Raw genomic sequence first — 19,302 nt, 5'->3', positions numbered from 1 at the left:
ATTTTCAACTCCAAAGACAGGAATGCTTATCCCAAGATGCGATGTGTTGTGCAAGCCAGGCCTTCATCTCCAGCAGCTTCCTCGTGTGCTGGTAGGGCCTGGTAGTTTTCCAAGAGGTTGGTGGGAGATTTTTCTTTCTCAAGCTACCACACTGTTGCCATAGGTAAGGATACACAGTTCCATCTGAGAGTAAAAATCTTTCCTACCATTCAGCTGTTCTCAGATGATCTTTTTTCCCTCTGTCCCACAGGTATTTCAGTTGATCCACTGGGTCCTTTCTGCACGTGCACTTAATGTGCAGATTTGACCATGTCAGAGCAGCAGTTGTCTGTTTATTTTTTAATTGTATACAAGTTCTGCATAGAAAATCAAAGGCTCAGAAGAATTGCAGCTCAATCTACAGTTAATTAGCGTTCCCATCTACTTGTCTTGCATGAGTGCAACTGTAGAAAAAAATAGAGCTAGTAAAACGAGCAGCTAAATCCTTCCATCAGTTGTTTGCCATCTGTTTAATATTATAGGCTCTATCTTGATCTGGTTGTGTGTTTTATGTCTTACCTATTCTACCGTGTTTAGTTTGCTCTTTGCCATCGATGCTATCCTAGTTTAAACTAGATGTAATTAAAAATATATTGTTCTGTCTGCTGCTGCTATTGGAATAACGAACCTTAATTTCTAAAACCCCTTGGTAACTTTGGTAGATTTTAGCCCTAACTGGGTGGAGAACTTCATGAACTCAGCAAAAGACCTCCTAGAATTGTGTTGTTGTGTTTGGCAATCAGATAATTCCTTTAGTCTACCTGGTATGCGATGCTCAGCAAATGCATGTATACCAGGAGATTAAAATTACTCCCATCTGTTACTGTCTACAGAGGCAGGCATGTTTTCTTACCAATCCATTATGCTGGAATGAAAATGTGTTTTAACTGCTGCTGCCCAGCTCCCGTCAGCCTACTTCTTCCCTTCCGAGCTGTCACATTTCTTGCTCAGTTGATACTGCAAGACTTAAGTGTGTTTTGTTTAAGTCCTCGTAGGCCTTGTTGTAATACTCCTTTTATCGTTGGCATTCATTTGAATAGGTTGAAGGTTGTGATTGCTGCTATTCCTCAGCACAGCAACCGCTGCTCTACCTACCCTTTTCATTTGCTAACTGCCTTTGTCAGAACTTTGTCATGTTGTCAGTACAGTAGTGTTTCTCAGCATGTTTTAATCTGCTATATTTAAAAAAGAAAATCAACGATACACCTTGTGCAGTCTTGTTATCATGGCTCTTCTTTGTACCCAAATTCTACCAGTAGTACTATCCAATAGCATAGTATACTAGTATTATATAGTGTATGGCTGTACTTCTCCAGCTCGTTGTCTGGGCTTTTTCTTCCCATTTTGTTTGCATGCATGGAAATGTGTGAATTTATCCTGGTTTGATTCATGTAGTATAAAGCTGCAGTCATTTCGCAAACCACTTCTGGTGGTTACTGAAGTATTGGTTGGAAAAAAAAAAAAAGACCAAAAAACACTTTCCAAATAAAGTCTCTTCTGTTCTGTAATGGCAGTAATGTTCTGTGGGACAAAAACAAGTGAACTTATTTTCACTGCAATAAGTGAAGTTTCAGCTGATGGGAATGTATGGCTGATCTTCAGTGCATTGTTTTACATGGGTATATGCTTTATATCCTGACCTCATGGGCAAAGTAAGTAGGAGTTCCCAAGCTTCAATTAAGACCTTTTATTTTCCATGAAATATTTCCAGTGCTGAAATTTTCCTTTGTCATTCTGCTTTTGAGTGCTCTTAACTGTTATAGGGCCATCTAGTTAGCTGCTTGACTGGGCAATGTGGCAGCTTTTCTGACTTGTTTGTTTTCACCCGTTACAGGAAGCAGCAAACATGCTGCGTCTGATGCAGAACAGGCTGAAGGAAGAGGAGCAGCACCTGCTTAAGAGTGGAAGTAAGTGGGTTTTCCAAACTAGTTGTATTGGCAGAAAAATGAAGCACTGGCTACTACTTGTATAAATGCACACTTACAAGCCACAGGGACATGGGATAGACGACTGAGTCAGGAGATTACATTAGAAAAAGTGGGATGATGATAACTTTAAAAGAACACTAATGAAATGGAGAACCTAACCTCTGTGAAATGCTCCTTCACCTTGTGAATTTTACCTGCAGTGCTGAGAGGTGAAAACAGTTGCTTGCTAAACATGCTGTGCAGCTGCAGCAGGCGGCTTCATTTTACTGACATCCCAGCCCCTTCAGGCTAGCTGCAGATGAAGCAGTTGTCCCAGCACAGTGGGACTGATGATGTAAAGTTGGTTTGCTACCAAGCTTGGTTAGAGGATTCTGCCTGGGAAAATGCTTGTGTGCTGGTGAGTCGTCTCCTTGCTTTGTGGGACTACCCGGCTGCCTCGTGGTGCACGGGTGCTGGTTTGCCTTGCAAAACTGCATCACTTTTGTCCTCAATGGTTAGTCTGCCACATCGCGTGCTGTGGAGGTGGCTGTGTGTTTGGACTAATTCTTTGTGATGTGTCTATCAGATTGTAACACTCACTGATGAAACAACTTCTGTTTGAAATCCTTGTTAATATCACCAATCTTCAAAGTGTGATCCATGTTTGCTTTCTTGGGTTTTCTTGATTTAGTGTACCTGCAAAATGTGAATGCAATTAAAATTTGGGGATTATCTTTTTTTATATACATTTTTAATTAATTAGAATTCTAGCTGAAGAACAGAAAGGAACAAAAACCCCTTGAGATTTTGCAGAAAGCTAACAAACCAGATTTTGCTTCTTTTGAGTCAAGCGTCAGCAGAACTTCCCCATTAATTGCCCCTGTGAATTGGATATTGCAATATGTGCATTTTTATCTGGTAGTGAAAAAAACAAAAGGAGGGTTAACTCTCAGGATCAAAGGGAGAGTTCAGGAAAGCTAAAATTGGGTAAGGACATAGAAGTTACACTTCACAATTTGTTTGCTGGCAGATGTTTTCTGAACAAGCTCATGAAAGAGGAAATTCATTCATCTCTGCCCATCTTTGATCTCATCTCCTTATGTCAATGCAGTAAAAAGTGAAGTTTTATCTGAAACACAGGATTTGTAATGTAAATTGCAAGAATGTGGAACTATTTCAAGGATCTACTTGAGTGAAAAAGTCCAGGTCCTGCTATGTGATAGTTTCCAGGATGATTAAGTTTGGTTTCAGTAGGTTTCCAGAGAAAATAAGTTCAAGAGGGAAGAACATTTATCATCAGTAATTAGCAATGTGAAGTGTAACATGAAATTTTCCTGATTTTTTTTTTTTTCCTTGCCAGTGGACTTTCACTTAGAAAATTGCTCAGTCATTTTGCATCTCTCAAATAATACAAACCTTGCCTTTTAGTGAGTGATCTAACTTCTAAGAACACATAATTAAGACTTTTACTGACCTCAAAAAATATAGCCATAATATGTTTTTATTCCAAATTGACAAAATTAGTGTTTGTTCTAGTGATAGGAGCAACAGGATCCTGGATCATTGCTGGCTCATTTATTGATTGTCCCATAACCTTGGCAAATCAAGTCATCTTTCTGAGCTACAGTCTGCCTTTACCTGAACACGGTGTTGAAGTCTGTGGAGCTGCAGGGATGTAACTGAGGCAATAAATTTGGCTCTTGGAGGCTGTTTCCCCAGTGCTGATCACGGAACACAGCTTTGTTACTGGGTACTGTGAGGTTAATTTATTGAATGCTGTAAAACTGGCTGAGATCACAGTTTGCTAACATAAAATGATCAGGTACCAAGTTGTGCTCTCCTCTCAGACCAGACCCTGCTTTCTCCTCTCACTATTAGTTACAAGATGCCTTTTATACAGTTCAAAACAAAGGGATTTACTTGGAGAAGAGAAGGAAGAAGTTGGTATCTCAAGTGGCACAGCACCCTGTTAGGGGTGAAGTTAACCCCAAGTCAAGAATAGATCTTGCACAAGATGCAACAGAAACAGCAGCAGAATTGGTGCAGCATCACTGAACAGCTTTGCCTGCCTCAAAGAGGTTATTAGTGAAATTCACACTAGAAATAGAAAGGACAGCAAGGGATGGAGCTTTGGCAGTCGAGGGTTCCCAAGAGCCCTGCAGCCTTGGCCTGGCACTCCGTGATTTTATCAAAAACTGCTGCAAGCATCACGTGGATTGTGATTTACTGGTGTAAAACCTAACGGGCACGAGCACTTGGACCTTATTTTCCCGATGTGCTGAGGTTCTGCATGCCGTATCCTCCTTCAAAGATAGGGCGTGCCTTTTAGTGAGACGGGCACAAGGAAGATGAAAGAAAGGCTTTTTTTCCCCATTAGGAAGATCTTTCTGAAGCAGGTTTTAGGAGAAAAAAATCACTTGTTTATTCCACTTGCATTTTTAAGTAATACACACACGAACAGTCCGAGTGCTGTTAGCATTGGTTTCCATCTTCAGCTTGTCAAAAAACCTCAGGACCTTGCTGTCTGGGCCGTTAGAGCAACAAATAGGTCTGAGCTTTGTTCCCCTGCAGCTCGGCTCAGAGGTAAGCAGCCTGGCCTGGGTCCCTGTCTCCTAAGGCTGAACCTCTCCATGAGCTCCCTTGGGACAGGTTCGTGGTCTGCCTGCACAGAGGCAGCTTGGGGCCAGTGCCTCCTGCGAGGGAAAGGGAAGGTGCTCTAAATCTCATTACACTTTGCCCCTGAGAGCTGCAAAGCACTTAATGAGGCTCTTGGAACAGCATAGGCTGGAATCAGGTGATGAATTTGTTACCATTAACTGATAAAAGTCAGCACTCAGCCTGCCCCTGTAAGCACTCTCACCTTTGCATACCTTTGTAATCGATGCAGTTCTTTTATTGTCTGAATCCTTTGACCTTATCCACTGCTAATTTGGTAAGAAGGGCTGCAAATTAACAGTTCATTCCTCTGCAGCAGAAGTTGCAGGAATTCTGGACAGCTCTCGGTTTCCTTTCAGGCTGAACTAATAGCGAAGAAACCTAAATGACATTTATCATGAAGAATGGCTGTAAAACACAGGTTGAATTGTGCAGGTCTGTTAGGAACACAGAAAGGCAAAAGGCAAAGGATATGTCAGGATGCACGCAAAAAATTTGCAACAACATTTAGTGCAATTCAGAAATAGCCTGGCTCTTTTTTCTTTTTTTTTTTTTTTCCCCTAGTGTACATTGCAAATCATCTTTTATTTCTCACAGAACATCTTCATAAAACCACTGCACTTAACTTAGCGTTAGCTTTTTTTTTTTTTTATGTGGTAAAAACTGTTCTTAAATTATGTAAAGACCTTGAACTCTAGATCCAGATCAGGCTTTCAGCAGTATTTGCATGATGACAATATATGCAGTTAAGTACTTGCAGCACTACAGAAATGTTGTTTTTTTGTGTGTGTGAAGAGTGATAAGTAAATTGCTGGCGTTTTTGTAATCCTAATTTCACATAAGATGCTGTTAGAGAAACCAATCTACGATGTGGTGTTTTTTCACAGCGTGCTGCCTTTGTAGCACATCCAAGGCTGGTGCAAAGTAACAAATGCCAATTGCCTGAAACTCGGGGCTTGCTGTAGTTGTGGGTAATGGAACAGTGCCTCTTAAAATATTATATTTGACACTGCTGGATGAGCACTGTGAAAACTGTTGATAGAACTATTGTCAGGTATAGATACGTGAAGAGTTGCTCTGATAATGGTTTGGTGTGAGAGGAGAGGGCTACGAAGGTCACTGACCACTGCAGAAATGCAGGGCATTTTTTCAGCTTCTCCCATTGTTGAAAAAAAAAAAAAGTTTGCTGAGCAAAAAAGTAACTAGTGATTTTTTTTCTAAGCTAAAATATATTTTTTTCAGACTAATCAGCCTATTTCATTTATACACATTCTTTTTGTGAATTTAAAAGCAGAATATACATACATATTTTAAAAATATATATATATTTTCAATATATAAAAATAAACCCTTAGAAGGTTTCAAACTCTTTCCTATATTTCTTTTGGCCAAATCTGTGCCTAGCATTTGATTTCAGTTTGCAAAAATATTTGCTGTCAAATTGCATTTTTCAGTGCAGGTGCCATTCCCTGGCTTGCCGCTGCAGTCAGCCAGCCCAGCCCTGGCTGCTCCTGCTTGGTCTGTAGAAGGAAGAAGTGCCCGTGCCATGCAGCACTGAGATGTGCAGCTCTCTGGTGGTGTTGAGCAAACCTCATGTCCCAGCAGCAGGACTGACCGATGCTCCTGTACAGCTTGAATTCTGCCCAGTACACAACCAAAGCGTTTTCTTGGCCAGTTCTACGTGTGGAGCTAACTCTTTTTTGACAGGCAAGCAAGATGTGCCCAGATCCAGCATCTTGCTCAGATAAACAGAGCAAATAGATGCTGTGCTCTGGATAGCAAATCACATGGTGCTGTTGCAGGTCAGTGATGTACTGAATCTCTTCTATTCTTTCCACTCCAGAACTGATGCTCTGACATCTGACAGGTGATAAACAAAAAGCCCTGTGGCAGTAATTGTCACATTTGAAGTGTGGCAGGGAGTTGCTGGGTAATCCCCACGGGTGCCTGGCTGCTATTGCTAATGCTCAGCACCTTCACCAGGAGCATGCGAAGACCATCCGTCTTGTAAGAGACGCTTGGAATTTGTCCACAATTGTCTTGTGTTTTGCTCATTAAATAATCGCAAATTCATGTTCTAGGTTAATAGTACTGCGATGGATTCTTGGCCTCTGAGATCATTAGAAACTTGTTATGGTGGCTGAATACGACCCCTCTGTAAAATGGGCCAAATAGCTACTCGTTCCTGTGCCAAGGCTATGAATCCCAGTTTGAATGGAGATTTATTCTTCATGATTTCAAGTAACGGAGACCTACAGGTTCCCTGGGCAGTGGTTAGTTATCTGTACTGTTTAAGACATGAGATCGGGTAGTGCAGCAACAGACCATTTAAAAATGATACAAGGTGAGAAAGTGCACTTAGACCTAACTGCAACACCTGCTTGGTGTTTGTGGGCATGGCCTTGCTCAGTTTTCCTATGTTAAGTCTGAACATCCGTGCTTTCTGCTGAGGTCAGTAGGACCATAGGTGCTCAGACTTGCTCGGGAGCTCTTAGACCATCGTGACTTTTTTCTGAGATGACACAAAGGGTCTCAGTTTTGTGCTGTTTGGGATATTCCCTACTGAAATGCATACATCAAAGCATTTCTTTCCATTCAAATTTGCAGAGCTGCAAATACGTCAGTGTCTGGGCTGAACTGTATGACTGGTTTCTCTGAGGCTGGTGAGACATGAGTACGGCTTTGGTAGAACTGAGCCTTTCAAGTGAGAGCTGAACATTTTTCCTCCCTTGGTAACGTTAAAATCCTAATCCGCTCCTTTTTTTTTTTTTTTTTTTTCCTGTTCTATAATTTAATGCTATTTATTAAGTGGATTTTATTTTGGCTCAAGTAGCTGTTGGTTACCCACTTGGTTTTCTCATGACATTTTTCACTAAAATCAACATCTTCCTGAATACGGTAATCATGCAGCCAGGCCCTGTTTTCAAAGCAGGGATTTTTATTATGAAATAGAACATGCAAAGCAACACTTACATCTAATTCTAAATTTATTTCTTTTTATCAATAAACTATGCCCTTTGTGCTCATTATCTTCACTCCACTACCTTCTTATTTTACAGTTGGATACGTTTACTTGAATATTTATGCAAACTAACAAACCTGTAATGAAATCACTGGTACGTTATTAAATCATGCTGCTTTTCCTTCAAGCTTTGCAAATTACCCCAAATTTAATCATTTAAATATAGTTCTATCAGTCCGGGTATCTGCTCTTGCCTTTTTTTTTCTAGAAACAGGTGTGTTTTGGAACAAATGACACACCTTCTGAGAGCACTGTTTCTCAATTGTAATCAGGATGTACTTTTTGTGGCTGGACTAGTTTAATTGAAACTAATTTAGTTGACTAAAGCCTACCTTTATGAAATGGAAATACTGAAATGTAAGGCAAGAGTTTCAAATCCCAGTATATTCTCTCAGGTGGTCTGATATTGTGCCAATATTCTCTGTGCAGCAGAGTACATCCCAGCAGTGAGGAAGTGGGCCAAATGCAGCTCATGGAGTGTTTCTTTTGATTACCTTTCCGTAGTAAAAATACAGGAGCATGTTAAAATACCAGCCTTAAGCTTCAGTAAGCCGCCAGGATTAGCCTAAATTTGGGCACATAGATTGCTGAGTTGCAGTATACTGTTAAAAGTTAAATAATCTTCATGTAAAGCCATGCAAATCTCATAATCCAGCTACATTAGAATGTGTTCTGTACTTCGTGTACGAGTATGTGGGAATTGGAAGTAGTGTGCTTTATTATTCTCATTGCTTTATATTGATACTGAGAGAAATCCACATTTTCCCCTTAAAAAAACTCTCCCAGTGTGCTTGGAATGGAGGCATTGTCATTTCTGTTGTGCTGTAATTTCTGTTGTGCAGTATTACACAGTTAGTGGTTGTCACCTCTTGTAGGATTTCTTTCTGTGTGTTAAGTGAAAGTTTGAATTGTCGCTGTTTTTTTGAGGATCCAGGATGGTTTTTTTGGAAACTGGACACCCTGGGCAGGTACAATGAGAAATACAGGGCGGAGGAGTCCTGTAATGCTCTAGGTAGGTCAGATCACACAACATTAGACTAGTTTGCCATTTCATCCTTCCGTAAAACCTGTATTCAGCTGGTTTTCACCATATATAAATAATTTTTAGCAACATGCTCCGCTCTGTGCCCTTGGCATTTTGGCCCTCCACAGCCCTGTGGGCTGAAGAGTGTGGTGCTAGGAGCCACTGAGCCACGCATCACAGAAAGCTTGGTTAGAGCAATGCATTATTATTATTTTTTTTTTGCAAGTGAAAAGGGTGCTCGGTGTCTGTCCAGGCAGTAGGCAGGAGGCTCAGAGGCACAGGTTGTTTTCCACAATTTGTATTTCAGCTCCAACCTTACTGTTCCTTCAGCGTGTGCTCACTGTTGCAGCCTGGTAAAACTTCACGTTGGGGTCTGTGCAGCACAGTTCCAGACAGGCTGTTCAAAGAAAGTCCAGACCCTTGCCAAAACCCATAACAAGCTTTGTTTCAAGGTCTTAGCTCAGCTGGAAGAACGGCACACTGTGTTTGCATGCTGGTAACTCACCTGATGGATTTTCTCTTCATTTTTACTGAAAAGTAATCTGGGATTTTTATATGTGTAATTAAAAGCTAGGCTTTCAGCTGCTGTTGGCTTGACTGGTAGACACACTTTGAAAGAGGAGAGGTGGAGCTGAGGCTTTTTGGGGTGTGCCAGTTGCTCTCCGTGGTGTCCATGCATGGGCTGAGCACCTCCAGCACGGGCAGGTGAGAGGTAAAACATCTGGGTCAGTGGGGGAGAGGGATAAAAATAAGTGTGAGATAGAGGGCATTAGGAGGAGCAGAGCAACTGAGTGAAAGAAGAGGTTGGGAGAGAAAAAAGCTGTGTTTAAACCTTTTTCTTTCCTGAAGCAGCAGCTTGAGGCCCTCCACTCATGGATTCTGTCTCCACAGTAGGTATCAATTCTGTCCCAAGGCACTGTTCGCCGTGGGATCTTACTGCCAGTCCCAATTCCAGCAGAAAGATACTGTGGGGAATTATATGATGAGCTGATCTTCCATTTTTGCAAGTTTAAATGGGTCAGAAATGGCTGAACAGTGCTGGAATGTGCTGCAGGCAGCAGCAGGGTGCGCGTGGTTCAGGAGAGCATGAAGCCATCAGCACGGCTGGTTAGGGGAGAGGGCACCTCTACGGACAGCAGAGGGATGATGGCAGGTTCCTTTCTGTCCTCCTTGTCATCTTACCACTGTTCTGTCTGAAGGGAAATGTATTTTACGTGTTGTATCTGAGAGTCTGTTGCTACCAATGGTTTAAAAAATGGTTTCCAGAAAAGTGAAATGTGAAATTAAAGCCCTGTGTGTTACAGCAGTGCCCCTGCCCCGAGCAGAATCGCATCGCTGTGCCTCTGCAGGGTGAAGGCTCTGAGTCCTGTCCCCAAAGTGGTGTTAACTGGGTTTGTCACTTTGGGTTGCCACCAGAGAGCACCAGATCCATTAGTCCAGGTCTCAGCTGTCAGCTCATGCTCAGGAGAGTGAGGAGAAGGTGCTAATGGGGAAGAAACAGACCTGGTCTGGCAGAGCAATCACGAGGGCCCTCAGCAGCATCCTCTGCTCTGGCTGGTGGTGCTGCAGAACAGGAGGAGCACATGTGACAAAATCTGCAAGAGAAGAATTGTTGCTCAAAGAAGGGGCAAAAAAAAAAGTCTAAAATGAAAAAGAGCATTTCAGAAGTAGCAGTGAGACCCCTAGTAGATGAGGTAGTCTCGCTCCTCAACAGCACAAATCTGAATCCTTCATTCAGGCTACACATGGGTCTTCCAGAGGGGTCTGCCTGAACAAAACCTGGCTTTCCTGAATATTGGGAAACAGAAACAGTCTTCAGCTCCCACAGCAGTCATTCCATCACTTGCCAAGGAAGAAGGTGCAACACGAACAGATATTGTAGTTAATGGTCGTGGAGCCTCATAGTCTTACCAGGGTATCAAATTTCGTTTTGTCATTAGCTTAATACTGCAATGAAAAAGATTATGGGAGGAAAAAGTCTAATATTTCGTATATTGTCTGATAATTAAATATTGCAAAGACACGTCAGCTTGTTACTAATCATAATTAAAGTAGTTATTTCCATTTTCACCTCAGACGTGTGTAATTAAGTGTACCTGGGAAGGAATTGCCTCCTTTCTGCAAGTAACAGGCAACTCTTGGGCAGTCCCGAGGGCTTTGGCGTAGCACCCCTGATTCCTTAAGCTCCTGCAGACCGGCCACCACGCAGCAGCGCTTCTTGCTGGAGCATCAGCCCTGAGCTGTTGGAGCAGCTGTTGCAGGGGGGCTCATCTCTGCATAAAACACAGGAATTTGTCAGATGCCAGGAGCTGAGGGCCCAGCTGGGGAGGGGATCAAACAATCACAAGTGGGAAGAAGCTGGAAGGCAGAGCTTGGTCTTCGTGAGCCAAGGAGCTTGAACAAGTTGGCTTGCATGCACAGAGGGGAAAAAAACTCATGGGTAGAAGGAGGCTTAAATGGAGCAGAGCCTCTTCCAAACTTCCTGCACCCAGCTGGACTGCCTCTGAAGAGGCTCAGAGGAGAATTGGTTTGGTTGGTATTGCACGTGAACCCTGAGGTTGGGCTCAGATGGGACCGATGTGGCTGACTTGGAGAACGGCCTGCCCTCGTTTCCTCTGCAGGTGCTCTGATGTGCATGAAGGTTTTTGTCACCCTTTCACTCTGAAGGACAAGTCCTTTAGGTTTATTCCAGTTTGGTGATTGGGGGATTGCTGTCAGGGATTCAGCTTTAGTTTGGGTGGGAGGAAGAAAACAAAGGCAGGTTATGAAAACATTTGAAGTTCCTGCATCTTGGGAACTCCAGGCTCTTTTCCTAGTCCTGTTTTTCTGGACATCTTGGGTTTAGCTCTAACAACTTTCATTTATCTGGAGATGTCTCATTGTGCTTTTCTAACCTATGACTAAGTGAAAGGCAAAGAGTCTAAGGGGACTTTTTTTTGGATATTACTTACGGCAGAGTAAAAGACTAAGTTGTAATAAGCCCACACTTCCCAAAAGCTGTTAAAAGATCTTTATTTTGAAATCAGTTTCAGAAATAGCACCTTCTGACTGGACATACGGCTCATACCCAGAGAGCATATTCCGGACATTGCCTTTACAGTACGACCTGGGGATGGTCTCAAGACAATTGTTTATATTGTGCACTCTGCTCATCTCAACTTCTTTGGCACTTATGTGTGGAAAGATGCCTTCCTTAGCGAGGCGGGGGAAGCTGGCTATTCCCCTGCGCCTGTCAGCAGAGACAGTGCCCTGTTTCCAACACGTTTTGAATTAATCTTGGACTTGAACAAAGGTAGAGAGCGCTAGCAGCTCTTCTGTCTAACTGCTATTATGGGCTGTTGCGGGTTGTTTTAATGATGTTTATTTTCTGCTTTTGTTTTAACCAGATAATGATGATTCCGATGCAGACATTCAAGAGGATGAAGGCTCTGATAGTGAAGTAGAAGAGGGGCAGATCATAAAGCGGCACATGGCCATGGAGGCTCTAATGCAAGGTACCTTCAGCTTTCCTGAGTTGCTTTGATTCAAAAGGACAAGCTCAAAGCATCTGAGTAACCTTAAATATAAAAGACCCTGTTCAAGGACATTGACACTGCTCCATTCAAGCGAGCTGTAAGAGGACAGTGTCTTTTGGAGAAAATACAGTGCTTTCAGGGGAGTGAATTAAGGAGGATTTACTGAAGGAAAAAAAAGTGAGAAAAATCCTTTCTTAGTATTGCTTTGCAGATTCAGAAGCAGCTTTGTGCAAAGCCTTAGAAAAGAAATTTGATTTCTCATTGCAAGGCATTTATTTCCTTCTAGGTGTAGACATCATCTCCTGTAGGGTCATCTTCAAAATGGGACATTTAGTAGGTCTGTAAAGCCTCCTGCACTGACACAGTCAAGGGTGTGACACACCTGAGTTACCTCATTCAGGGGAGGACCCCCGGCTTCTGGCACAGTTCATGCAGAGTAGAACTTCAGCTCCTGGCTGCTGATTCCTATAGATTCTGGGTCAGAAGCAGTCTGAGGATCTGTGTTTCACTTAGGCAGAAAAAAAAAAATGTTCTGCTCAGTTTACAGTCAAGCAAAATGAAAGCAGAAAATCGGGTTATTTCTCACTGGCATTCTTGTCAGCTGTGAGTGATTCTGTCCATCAGCAAAAGCCTCTCTGGGCTCTGGATGAAGTGCCAGTGTGGATAATACCGTGTGCCACTACTTCTGCTGGAACGTGTTACTTGTATAGACTGCAAATGTGTTTTCTTTCTGAGCAGAGTTCTGCTCTCCCCTTTCTAATGGAGACTAGAGCAAGAAGCTTAAGTTCTCAAGACAAAAAAAAAATAAAAAATCCAGCATTTTTATCCCCATTTCCCCTACTTTTCATAAAGTTGAAAACTGTTGAGAAGTTTGAAAAGTTGAAAGTCTCGAAAGTGCCAGATACCATAATATTCACTAATGATTTTTACAGTGCAGTTTGTCAAAGAAAAGTTTGTACTCAGTTTTTAGAGCTTTAGAGCTGACTGTAACTGTCTGTGATGCCCTCATAACCCAGCGGTACAGGTCCTGGCTGCAGTTAGTCAGCTCTTAACATCAGCTTCAGGAGGAGGAAGTTTTATTATAAAAGCTGTAGATTTTGTTGCAAGTATTTTTTTTTTCCTAGGATGAATTTATTGCTAATTGCATTTTCTGGAGACTCAGCCTTAACTTGTCCAACCTAAAGAAAGCAGTTGAAATTCCTGAGATATTTCCTCTGCCATCCTGCTTAGATGGCTTCTTTGCTCTTGTAGGTCTCATCCTAGTCTTTAGTAAACTACTTCTGACACACGATTATCCTCTGGCTTTTGCATGTTCTGATTGTGGTTTGCTGACTACCCAGTGGCCATGCCAATCTTTACTCAGTGTCTCTGTAATTTGGAAGTCTCCCTTAGCTCTCTGTCCTCTTTTTGCCTCTCACTTGCTATGAACAGAACTACTGAACCAACTCCTTGTATGTTGAAATGGATCCTGAGATGCCTTTTCCATGGTTCATCCAGAGGTGAGGCTGTATTCTCCCACTGTAACTCAGCACTTCAGTCCTACTGTGCTCCCATGCAATCTCTGCTGGCAGAGATGGATACAAACACCCTTAGACTTCTAAGGGAAGAATTATCAGCTTGCTTTTCTGCCTTGCTGAGGTTACTTCTCATCACCCTGGGCAAATCACCTAGTTGCTCTAGCTGTATCTACACTGAGATTAACAGCAGGCTCTACATACTGCTGGCGATGCTTCAAAATGGTTTGTTTAGGAAACGCAGCCTCGCTATATCTCTGCCTCTGGTGTAAAATGAGCTCTCCAAGGCCTGCTGATTCCTTCTTGGTACAGAACATAGGGGAAAAAAAAAGCTTGGACTATGTCAAGACACCAGCCAGGCTTTCTTTCAGGAGGTCCAGCCTTAGCCAGAGTGGACACTTAGTGAGGAGCAGTTCTAGCCTCGAGGACAACCTGAGTCTGCCTCTTTTTTGTGTTAATTGGCCCCTTTGGTCACATCAGTGGTGAGGTTGTGTTTGACTGCGTGAGCCTGGCAAACCAAAGTGCTGGAGACAACGTCGGGACCTGAGATTAATGTCAGGTTCTTCAGCTCCGTTAGCAGATTGAGCTTGAGCATCCACTGGTTGTTCATCCTTAAATGCAGAGAGAATCTATATGTGTACTTCAGCATGGGTAGTTTGAATTTAAAATGTATTTAATAACTAAGACCATATAATAAGAACATAATTTTTATTAATTACCATTTTTCCTTGGCTCAATTCAAGAGCTTCCCATTGCTTTCGTTTGAAGTACTGTGTCTTCTTACCAAGTGATGCTCCTGAGCCATATTTGTTCTGCTAAGGAGAAGTAGTCCACTGTGGTCAGTTCCTGCAGTTGCTGTGATTCAGTTTTACATCTCTAATTTCCATGTTATTAGTATTGTAAGAGGAGACTTCCTCCCTCTGTAATAGATGGGCAGATATTCTAGCGTGCTTTGTCACTAGAGAGGCAAGATTCATAGGGAGACATAATCACTCCTATTAGGCCACTTGGTATGAGGAAAATCAACACACTTTCTCGAGTTGTTTCAGCAGGTCTGTCTAAACGCAGTAAAATTCAAACTAAATGCAGCTTTGACAATATTGCTCCTGGTTTTATTCTTTTAGCCAATTAAAAGACTTGAAAGTATAGGATTTAGTCTCCCATGGAGCAGAAAAGAGTGTTGGCTAGGGGAGACATGACAGACTGCCAGCTCCTGTGGTACAGAGAGAAAATCAAATCCTTACTCCCCATGTACAAAGAGGAATAGGCGGGCTAGGAAGGAGGTTAAAATGGGCTATGGAGCCTGTATCTCCATCGAGTTCAAGATATTTACACTCTGATTCACTAATACAGCAAACCCAGCTTTAGGAAGCCAGGAGGTGCCTCTGTACAAGGAGAGAACAGGCACAGGGGTAAGAATGAATGTCTAGAAGGATGGTCACCAATCTGGCAGATGCTGGCTTGTTGGCTTTGTGGCACTACAGCCAGCTTTGTCAACACAGCTAAAGGCAAGCCCTCTCCTTGATGTGGCTTATTGTAATAAATTCACATGTCACTAATCATTTGCTTTTATAAGTGAAAGAATACATTTATTTATCATCTGCATCTTTTAATTTGAACATTGTAAGCGTAAATAAAAATTCACATCCACTTTTGTTCTGCCTGGGAATAGATAAGTGAGGCTGTTACACAAATAAAATAGCAAATGCTTGAACTTTCCTGAGGTCAAACTGTGAGTTAGTGTTTATGTTTGAAATAAGACTGTTTTGTCAGAGAGCCAAAGAAAAAGAAATTCTTGCGGTGTTGCAAGGTCTTAGCCATCTGCAATGCAGACAAAGCTCTTCCCTGAATCAGGCCATAGAGCAGTGTTCTGCAGCAGCATGGTTGTTCACATGCAGATGGTATAGATGTTGGGGAGAAATATGCAAAGCTTCATCCTGGGAAGGTAGAAGTTACCATGCCAGGGCAGGCATAAGGTCCATGTGGCTTGGTCTTCTGTTTCCAGCACTGCCTGAAAGAACATACCTGGGGATGATTGCAAGAACCTCCATCAGGTTCTCTCCCATTCTCAAACTGGTTCAAGCTCCATCAGGGTTTCCTGAGCTGGTTTGGTTTCCACATACTTGGTCTAACCCTTGGTAGGTGTTTTATTCTAAGAACCTGTCCGGTCCCCCCTTGAACTAAAGTGTTTTTTTATTTATTACCCGTGCTACCAAAAGTGGTGGATTTTGCAGTGATGCTGTGGTTACATGTGCAGATCCATCTTTTCAGTCTCATTCATCCAGAGTTCTGAAAGGCTTTGTGGAATCATGAGCAAATTCAGGATCTTTCCTCTTCCCAGAGGCTGCACTGGCTGACTGTGTGAGCCATGGCAGACTGGCACACGCTGTGCTTGGAACAAGGTAGGCAGTGGAAACGCTACTGAATGAAACAGAAGTGATTAGTGCTTGCAAAACAGTGGGACCGTGCCCATATAGTAAATTATCCTCTATTCCCCACTGCCAGGATCTTTCAGCTCCCAAAACCCAGTTAACCAGTTGTTCTGTCTCTTATGTTTCCTTTTGTGATGTTGATGTTGAGGGGCATTTTTGTCCTGTTAGGACTACGGAGACTGTTCTGCTGTCAAGACGATTACAATTCCAGTTCCATTTGGTCTTTATTGTAAGGCAGCTTTATCAAATGCTGAATTTTACTTTCTAAACAATCAGTCCACACTGAAACAGTGAGAACAGCTCTCTTGGAGCCTCTTGCCTTTCCAGAACAGCCCCAGAGGATCAATGTGGTAATGAAGTCCTGGCAGCCAGGTTAGCAAGACTACTTGCCAGGGAAGGGATAAAATGTGAGCCTGTGAAAACCTGCAGCTTAACGTAGCAAGGACAGCAGATGAGAACAGAGGGGTTTTAGTAAGAAAGCCAGCTACATCTCACTGAAGGAAGTGGAACCAAATAGACAGCAATCAAACCAGAGATGAGTATGGGGACAGGCAGGGAGCGTGGCTCCAGGTCCCCGTGGACACGAGCTGGTTTGCCATTGCCAGCTGTGCCTGTGCTGCCAGGCCTGTGTGGATCCCTGGTCCCGTACAGATGAACCTCAGGGAGGCAGTGCGCACAGAGCAGCACGCCTGAAACATGTCAATGATGCTTTTGTGCCAGATATTCGGTATTTTGAGATGATAATGGTTAGTCTCCCTGTCCTACTTTTCTTCTTAAGCTTTTGTTGGTGATAATTAAGTAGGAGCTGGCTAGCAGGCATGGGGCAAGGACTAAGGATACCCTGCATGCTGGGGGCAAGGCTCCAGTGGGTGAATCAGCCCTCACGTTTTCAGTCCTTTAAGGAGAATGGGAGCTTTGACAGAGCAGCAAGAAATCCTCCCAGGCCTTGCACAGTCCTGTTTCCTAATCCCTCCTTACAGCACACAAGCTGAAAACCAAGGAAGTCCTTATCTGTTCTCACATAAGGAAATGGTCAGACTCCTCTTGTGGCAATTCTCTCCCCAGCTCATGACTGTGGTCAGGTTTCTGCTACTGAATTTCAAGGATGCTTTACTTCCCTCTAACCTCCTCAGTGCCTAGGAACCATAGGCATGCCATCAATATGAGGGGGAATTGAGGGATTCAATTATGAATGTGCAACAGCTGCCTGGTCCTTGTTTGATGTCTTGTTCACATTGAGTTCCTGTGGATGTCACCTGTCTGATTTTTAAAAATGTATGTTAAATAATTAATCTGTCTTCTGTTGTGTGAGTCCATCCCTGATCTCAGCTTCTTCCATAGGGACAGCTGCCTCCTACTGGCATGCAGCTTAGTGTAGGATGTGGTCTCCTACTTGACTGTTCCCCCCAGTGTTCAGAAGTAGCAGTCAGGATCTCCCTGCTGCTGCAGTCAGAGGCACTGGAGCTTGTGTTGTTGGAAAGAAAGAAATGAACAGAAGAAAACGTCTTGTTCAGAGTCATGCCACGCTTGGTAACTAAAGTGTCACTAAGAAGGATTTGCCAAGGGTCTGCTGCACATGCAGACTTCAGCCACAGACTCAAGAAGCTGTCAGTGTCCCTCCAAATGTCCCAATAGCTCTCAAAGGTACCAGGAATCTGCAGCTCAAATACTCAGGGAGGCTTGCAGGCATTCTACATCTCATAGTTTCAGAGTAGAAAATAGAGTTTTATGCTTGCACTGAAAGGAAATAAACGTGTGCACACACATATAAATATATATATATATATATATATATATATACAACAGGCGAGTCGGGGCGAACAGCAGCCTTGACACCAGCTCTGCTGGGCATTGAGCTCTTCTTACTTTTCCCTTCTGTTGAAGGTTCATGATTCTTGTCTGTAACCCCAGAGCTCCTCTGAAAATCCCCCTCTGATTCTTTGGCAGTTAACAGGAGATACACAGCAACAGAAACAAAACTCCCTTCTGACCTGGTCAGACTGCTCTCTTCCTGACAGCTCTTCACAAAGCCAGGCGTTTGCAGGCCTCTCGTTGCATGTGTTCGCAAACAAGCCTTGATCTGGTCTGTGAAAGGCAGGAGATGAGCGGGTCTGGATTTTGCACGTACTGTGGTGGTGGCAGAGGGAGAAGGCTGAGGCGTGAAGAACGGGTCTTGCAGAAAGGCATTTGGCTGTGCATGGGCAGGAGTTAACTTACCCTGCAGTTTGATAAGGTAAGAAGTTGAGGAGAACAGTTTCACAAATGCACCTGCTCTCAGAGCACCTCAGAGGACTCTGCCAACCTGGTCTGATTCTCCATGAACGTTTAAAAATTCCTCCGTTGAGAACACCACAATGTGCAATTGTAATCCGACTGGGGCTTTGTGTCCACGTCATGCTGTGGATCCTTGTGATTGTGCTTCTGGGGTGAATATCCTTGTCTAATAAAGAAGTGTGAGTTCTAATTGCAAACACTTCAAAGTGATTTTGGAGAATCAGGTTAGTCTCTTTTTCCTTGCCTCTTCAGGTCAAGCAGAAGGGAAAAAGTCAGCGCTGTTTCAGGAACCGCTGGGTCTGACTGCAGTGCTCAGGGGAAACTTGTCTGGGGAGGAGAAAAGCCAGTAGAGCTGCTCTTCTGATCTTAGCGTGTTTCTGTGTGGATCTCTGTAAATTCCCATCCTCCAGATACGAGTCTGCAAAGTCCTTAGGTTTACTGATGTGGCTAGCTGCTGGATGTGCTCGTGTGGCTGGGGGCAGAAGAGTCAGGTGGTTTTGGACACACCGACAAGGGGCTGCGGTTTGGAATTCATTGAAGTGAGTTTGTCTTAACTTGAAATAGAGTTCCTTCCCTCCATCTCATCATCTTCTCCCAACAGAGCTTTCTCTGGCTGCACCTATTGCACCATCAAAGGGAAGTTCTTGCAGGCGTTCAAGTGCTTTCAGCCCGTGTTATGGCCACTGGACCTAGTGGAGAAGGAGGCGGGCTGTAGGTCCGAGATGGTGGGGTTGAGACAAGTGACTTCCTTCCAAGCAAGTTTCCTTTCCATGGGTGGTGTGAGAAATAGAAGCATGAGCAGCAACTGTAGTGTGCTTGGTAAATCATTTCATTTTAGCAGTGTCTGGAAGGCGCTGCTGAGATCAGGGCCTTCTGCTAAGGGCTACACTCACATAAGAGGGCAGAACCCAAAGGGTGCA

The 19,302-nt window shown here is 43.3% G+C and overlaps 1 protein-coding gene across 12 annotated transcripts in view; it reads left to right on the top strand.

Moving 5' to 3' along the window:
- The window catches only part of CLUAP1 (clusterin associated protein 1), a 79,504-nt gene that overhangs the window by 53,991 nt on the left and 6,211 nt on the right, over positions 1–19,302 (top strand). For all 12 annotated transcript variants that reach the window (XM_084537214.1, XM_084537208.1, XM_084537215.1 and 9 more), the window contains 2 exons: positions 1,874–1,946; positions 12,034–12,141. In XM_084537214.1, the coding sequence (XP_084393340.1) occupies positions 1,874–1,946; positions 12,034–12,141 (181 nt within the window). The remainder of the gene's footprint in view (positions 1–1,873; positions 1,947–12,033; positions 12,142–19,302) is intronic.

This window comes from Aythya ferina, assembly GCF_964211825.1.
Source record: "Aythya ferina genome assembly, chromosome: 15".
Lineage (NCBI taxonomy): Eukaryota > Metazoa > Chordata > Aves > Anseriformes > Anatidae > Aythya > Aythya ferina.
This window is presented reverse-complemented; position numbering and strand designations above follow the sequence as displayed.